General features: G+C 31.4%; 1 protein-coding gene across 1 annotated transcript; it reads left to right on the top strand.

The window, feature by feature from the left end:
- The first annotated feature begins 554 nt into the window (after window positions 1-554).
- Window positions 555-3,402, top strand: LOC107847480 (probable glucuronoxylan glucuronosyltransferase IRX7). The gene is made up of 4 exons (XM_016691759.2): window positions 555-1,369; window positions 1,458-1,819; window positions 1,899-2,149; window positions 2,594-3,402. Exons 1-4 carry the CDS (start codon window positions 1,072-1,074, stop codon window positions 3,057-3,059), a joined length of 1,377 nt encoding a protein of 458 aa, XP_016547245.2. The 5' UTR covers window positions 555-1,071; the 3' UTR covers window positions 3,060-3,402.
- The last annotated feature ends 4,089 nt before the right edge of the window (window positions 3,403-7,491 follow it).

Here is a 7,491-nt window from a genome sequence, read left to right on the forward strand (position 1 = left end):
TTCTCAACCCGGTGTTTGGTGTCTCAACCTGTTGTTCCATTATACCCTTAGTGTAACATTCCTAACAGGATTTCCTCCGTGTCCAGGTTCGAATACGAGACATCTGATCAATATTTAATTGTTTCAACTTGTAAAAAGTTCCACTTCCACATGAGATTATAACTACTACTCCCTCGTCCCATTTTACCCATCCCAAATTGAGATGACACAACTATTAAGAAAATAATAATTGGTAATGTAACTTTACCATTTTGTCCATCTTAATTGTGTCTTGTTGTTAGTTCCAATATTGATGGATGACTAATACCAAAGCACCACTTGCATTCTTAACGGTGTACTCTTAATGGTACTCATCTTTACAATATTTTTTCAAAAATGTTAATAATAATGAGTAATCAATCACACTAAGGGTATAATGGAGAAAAAAAATTGTCTTGTATTGATAAGTAAAAAAAAATAAGTAAAATGGAACAACAAATTAGAAAATTTAGGACGAGTAAAATGAAACGAAGAGAGTATTAAATAAAGAATCTTAATAGTTCAATTCGTTGACTATATGAACTTTGAGGATTCGATTTTTCATCTTATAATTTCTTCGCGTATTTCGCCTTCTCCTTTATTTATTTTTCATTAATTAAACTTAAAAATAATTTATTAAAAGCCACCTTCTATATACCATGAACAATGCCGCTATTCATTCTGCTCCATTTACAACACAATGTGACCTCTCTGTAACCCTTTCTCTCTCCTCCCATTTTCTCTCTCTCTTCCTCTCCATCTCCATGACCATCATCATTATTACTATTTTTATCTTGGGAAACAAAACTCAACCAAACCCCAATAGTATATTTTCATTTTCTTGAAGCATCAACAACAAAGTTTTGAAAACAAAAAAAATAAAAAAAATAAAAAAATTAGGTGTTGAAATTGATCTAAGTTATTCTTCAAGCTAAAACGAACTCCCAACAAACCTTATAGTCTTTCTAATCTTCATCATCATCATCATCATCATCGTCGTCGTTGTCGTAATCGATAGATATATTTCACCTTCTTTTCGAAGGGTTTTAAAAAATGATAGAGCCAAAAAATACAAGCAGAAAGAGAGGTTTCTATGTAAAAATGAGGCTATTACATAACAACAACAACAACACCAGAAAAACTTCTTTTTGTTACAAATATTTCAAATGGGTTCTTTGGTTTTCGCTTTCGTTCTATTTCTTCGCTATGTTCCTCTTTAATCACAAGCCTAATAATACTAACAATACGCCCTCTTTGTCTCCCTTCATTTCTAAAACTACCGTTCCGCAATATTCCAAAGCCTCTCGTGCTCTTATCGAGCACCCTCAGAGAGAGCATCACCATTCAGTAGGTAAGATTTTGGCATACTTAGTCCCTCGTGGTCACTATTAATCTCTTCTGTATTGATTAGACGGATTTTATTTTACAATGTTTTTCAGATTCGTTGAATGGGTTGAAGATATATGTTTACGAGCTGCCAACGAGGTACAATACAGATTGGTTAACGAACGAGAGATGCAGTAATCATCTATTTGCATCTGAAGTAGCAATACATAAAGCTCTAATCAACAGTGATGTTCGTACATTTGATCCATTTGAAGCTGATTTCTTCTTCGTTCCAGTTTACGTGTCTTGTAATTTCAGTGCTGTCAATGGTTTCCCTGCTATTGGTCATGCTCGTTCGTTAATTTCATCAGCTATTCAGCTAATTTCATCGGAGTTTACTTTCTGGAATCGGAGCTCTGGCTCTGACCATGTCTTCGTTGCGTCGCATGACTTTGGGTCTTGTTTTCATACATTGGTACGTTAAAGATATGAATTGAGAAAACTTATGATGGTTTTGTTAACGAGCTTATGATTTTGCGTATTTTATTCGATAGGAAGATGTGGCTATGGCGGATGGGATACCGGAGAATTTGAGGAACTCGATAATATTGCAAACGTTCGGAGTTAAATATGATCATCCATGTCAAAGGGCGGAGCATGTAGTAATTCCGCCGTATGTTTCGCCGGAAAGTGTACGGAAAACGCTGGCTACCGCGGATGTTAACGGCAAACGTGATATTTTCGCCTTTTTTAGGGGTAAAATGGAAATTCACCCTAAAAATGTCAGCGGGCGTTATTACAGCAAGTAAGTAATTGGTATCTCCGTTTCAGTTCGTTTGTCAATTTAATTCAACGCGAAAGTTAAGAAAGTGAAAAATACCGTTGAATTTTAAAGTAACGACTTCACTAAAGCTCCCGCAATACGTGTGACTTGCAAAAAGTTGGACAACAAGGGTGTCTTTTGTATAAAATTATATTCTACATTTTTGTTAGAGGCTATTTTCACTGTATAAAAACATGAGATAACTGTTTTCGTTACTTCAAGATTCTACGTTTAACTTTTGAATGTTATGGTCTCAAATGAAAGATGCTTAGAATTAACGTTATGATCTTAAATATGCTAAGCAAAATTAAGTAAATTGTTTAAAGATAAACAAAATGAGACGGAGATAAACTTTCATTTTGTGTTGTTTTAAGTGAAAAGACGAAAATAACCCTTACCATTTTATTTCTTTTTTCCTATTTTCAGGAAAGTACGTACTGTTATATTACAAAAGTATGGTAATGATCGTAGATTCTACCTGAAACGTCACCGTTTTAGCGGTTACCAATCGGAGATTTTACGTTCGACATTTTGTTTATGTCCATTGGGGTGGGCCCCATGGAGTCCACGACTCGTAGAGTCAGTCGTATTAGGATGCGTACCGGTGATCATCGCCGATGGCATCGACCTCCCGTTTTCCTCCGCCGTGCCATGGTCGGAAATCTCCATCACGGTGGCTCAGAAAGACGTTGGTAAACTAGGCTCGATTCTCGAGAATGTGGTTGCGACTAACTTGAGCAGTATACAAAAGAAGTTGTGGGACCCAAGAATTACAAGGGCCCTACTTTTTCATGATCGAACGATTGAGGGGGACGCCACGTGGCATGTTTTACATGCTTTGACGAAGAAATTGAGTAGGTCTCACCGTAGGTTGAGACTTTCCGACGAATGAAACTGTGACACGTGTTATGGTTCCATTGGATGGAATCTATTGATAAATTTGTAGATGCGGGAGACAGCTATGAATGTGGGGTCCATTAATGGATGCTGAGTTGGCATGATGTGATTGGTCGAGGATTCGGCTTGGGGTGGACAGAAGCTTATGTTGTACATGTGAAAAGGAATATTAATTTTTTAATTGGTTTGTAATGGTGGAAATATGAAGAGACAGGATTCTATATGCTTTGTTGTATAATTCCTTTTTTTTTTTTTTTTTTTTCTTTTTTATATTCATTGTACAAAAAAGAATGAAAGTTGAAAAGAAAAAAAATTATAATATTCATGTTCAAATCCAACTCGTATCGCTTTTTTATACTTTCATTATTTCTTTTTTTGATTTGAGGGTATGTCAGAAATAATCTCTTTTAAGTCTTTATCAATTAACGTAATAATATCTGCATGCCAATGTTATTGTTGTTTTTGTTACTCGATTAGGAATCCTTATTTGTGAACAAACACAACTCCTACGCATGAGCACTCTATCACATCCTTCTATCATCATCGCTTTAATCATAAAATGATCGTTAAATGGTATTATAACCAAATTGTAACTCAGGATTTAGGGGTCATTGATGTTTGGAAGGTTCGATCACATATATTGACATTAAAAACTTTAGGATTCCACACGAAAATTACTAGCTATCTTCTTGATTTCAACGGGGCTTTTTTCATCTTATCAATTTTTATATATTTTTTTTATATAATTATACTCAATCTGCATTCGGTTTACGGGTGTTGGAGCACCAGAATCTTGCACCCAGTGGCGGAGCCACCTTTGCTTTAGGAGTCATCCGATTCTCCTCCTACAAAAAATTATACTGTTTTTATACTATTTTTACATGATTAAAAATATTTTTTATGCATATATAAGAGATATTGAACCCTCTTTGACTAGTTTGTATATATACTTCTGAATCCTTCCAATAAAATTTTTGGTTCCGCAACTGCTTGCATCTAAGTCTACCTCTATAACCTTTAGAAATCGTTTGGTGTGAGGTATAAAAGATAAATAATCTCGAAATAAAGTGAAAAACTATTTTATTTCATCTTTGATGTGAAATACTTATTAGTTAGTACTATTGGTCATTGAGATCATTATCCTGCCATTTACATCACAATAATAAAATAAATTTTCATATATACATAATAAAATAACTAATTTTGAAATAATTCTTTTCCAATCAAACTACGCTTATAACTCAATGACCTAAAACACACTTAAATACGTTCCATCGTAACGCGAATTCAAAACATCTTATTAATGATGAAAGGTACTATACCGTTTGAATTTTTATTTTTTGTATTTTACTGTATACAGTACTTGTGACATTTTTATAAAAAAGAAAAAGAATTGGTGAGTGAGTGAGGTGAAACAATGAATAAAGAGATATAATGAATACAATATAATATAATTTTTTTACCCGAAAAATAATAAAGAGGACCAGCAAGGAGACAGCGGGGATGTGTCAGAAACTTTAATGTCTCGTAATTTTTAATAATAATTAGTATAGAAACATTAGAATAAGACAGTAACTTGTATGTACTATTGTTCAATTATTCAGCTGGTCACGGGTGACAATATTACAAAAATAATACCCTTGTATTTGAATGTAAATTTAAGGCCCCGTTTGATCATGAAAATTATTTTTTTTAGAATTGGAGTTAGAGTTGAAGATAAAGTTGGAGTTGAAATTGTATTTGATCATGAATATAAATTAAAGTTGTTTTTGAAATTTTATGAAAAAAATATGAGTGAAAATAAGTAAAACTTATTTTCACTTTTTCAAATAACTTTCTGGAATTAGAGTTGGAAAATTCATTGTCAAACGTAGTGTGTTTTCACCTTTTTCACTAAAATAAAACAATTTTTTTTTTTTAAAAAAAAATAAATTTATGGCCAAACGGCTACTAAATATTCCTCTTAGGGATCATTTGGTATATTTCATGATTTTTTTTGTGGGATGGTAATTTCACTATTTTAGAATAAATAATGAAGATAAAATAGTTTTGAAATTAAGTAATACTTTATATTAAGTATGGAATAAAGTTAATTCCAACTACCAAACGACCCCTTAGTATGTAGGATAATACTATGGAGTATGAACCTGACCTGATTGGTCGTAAAAATAAAAAATATATTGACTTTATTTGATTTTTTTGAAGTTGAAAATGGAGTTGGACTTATGTTTTACCATAGTATTTTTAAAATGAGGTATTTTTAAAGTTAAAAAATATAAAGTAAAATTAAATTTTTTAAAAAATTAAATTTTATGAAAATAAAAATTTTAGATTTTCGTAACGTCCTTGGGAGGAAAATTGTTGGGCAACACTAATATTCTACCTATGACAAAGTTCATAAGAGGGTTGGCAGAACCCTGACCAAAGTCGTAATCAAACGTAAAGTTCTCGATGAGTTTAGTGGGTATTTGGATTGACTTTTTTTTTTTTTTAAGTGACTCAAAAATTAAAAGTCAAAATTAAAAAGTAGGTGGCATCCTACTCTTGTCTTTTTATTACTCCCTCCATTTCATAATAAATGAATTGTTGAATTTTGGCACACAAATTAAGGAAAAAGCATTGACATTATAAATTTAACATAACTTTCTATTTTTATCTCAAAAAAGAAAAAATCGACCATGTAATACCTTTTCAAAAGTTAATTGATTGTCAAATCATAAGGGTAAATTTGAAAAAAAATTCAATGATTCACTTATGTTGAAACACCAATAAATACCCCAACAATTCACTTATTTCGAAATGAAGGGAGTATTTATTTTTATAATATACTTTTTAAGTCTAAAAAAAGTGCTTAAAAATATCTTTTGTCTTTGTCAGAAACCTTCAAAAATTTAAAAAGTGTTTAAAAGTCAAAAATACTTAAAAATAAGGCAATTCAAACACTCTTAATCAAGAAATAAATCTGCACCCACGCTATTAAACAATAATGAAAACTCATATTTAGCGGTCGTGTGGTTGGAAAACAAGCTATTTCGGAATAAGTTATCACACCCTTAAGATGAAATAAAATAACATTATAATTTCGAATAACTAATTCATTCGTTGTATTCCAACTAAATATGAGATAAGTTCATCCTATAATAATCTTGAAATTAGGTATTCCTTATCCGCTGTATCAAACGAGCACTTAATTTCGTGTTTTAATCAAGGTCGGAGATACCCTTTGTCGAGGGGGTTCATCCAAACTCTTTCGGCAAAAAATTATACTATTATATATAGTTAAAATTATATTTGAGATGTTTTGCCGATCGAGATATGTTTTAAACGGTAAAATCAATCATCAATGTCCGGGGAATCTTCAATACCTCAATTGGTTGGTTATTCGAATTTTTCACTTATTGCTAAAAGTTCGATTTCTTATTTTGCATCCAGTACTCCTTTAAATTATAATCAAAGTTGCTACGACACACTTCAGTTTTACAAGAATTCTATCACCCTCTAAACTCAGTTTTTTTATGGACTGTGCACTTAATAAGTGCATAGTCCATTTTTGGTGCTTTGAAGTGCACAAAGCCTGTTTTGGTTTTTTATTTTTTTTTATTTTATTTTTTTATTTTTTTATATATGACATATATTGGTACTTTTTTTTAGTTGTAGGACATATTTTGGTTCCGGATTCCACCTTAACTTGCCATATTTACATATATTCCACCATTACAAAGTAATTATAAAAATTTCAACTGATTATGTATCTTCGTTGGATGTATCGAGAATTAATTATGTATCTCGACAGACCCAAAATAAAAAAAATGCATCAAAAGACAATTATGTATCTTTACAAAGGAGAAACTATGTATCAGGAGCTAATTATGTATCTCGACGGAATCAAAATTGAGATTTTTAGAATTACACAAAATATCAGAATTTTCTGTAATTAAGCTCCAAACTGTCGGGATTTATGTTGTTTTTCCTATTATATACACTTTCATTTAAACTGAATACCTATTAAACGTTTGTGGGCCAATAGGCCCCGCGTTTGAATAAATTACAGAAAGTAGCATACTTAAAATTATAATTACAATAAATGACAACACTTTTGTAAAATTACAGTTTATAGCAAGAGTAGCATTATTTTACTCATTAACTAGGCAAGTGCACATGTTTTATTCTAACTACTTTACATTTTCCTATTTTCACTCCACTATTTCACCTCCCCCAAATATAGTCATATCTTTTACCTTTTTTTTTCAACTTATTTTCTTTATCATTTTATTTTATTTTTAATTTTATTTGCACTTTATTTTCTCTCTTATATTTCTCTTCTTTTTTCCTTTTTCGTTTTTTTAATTTTTTGTTTTCTTTTTTTCCTTTTTCGTATTTGAAGATAATTATCTTCATGATCTTCAAGATTTTAAAATAAAACATCA

This window comes from Capsicum annuum, chromosome 11 (assembly GCF_002878395.1).
Source record: "Capsicum annuum cultivar UCD-10X-F1 chromosome 11, UCD10Xv1.1, whole genome shotgun sequence".
Lineage (NCBI taxonomy): Eukaryota > Viridiplantae > Streptophyta > Magnoliopsida > Solanales > Solanaceae > Capsicum > Capsicum annuum.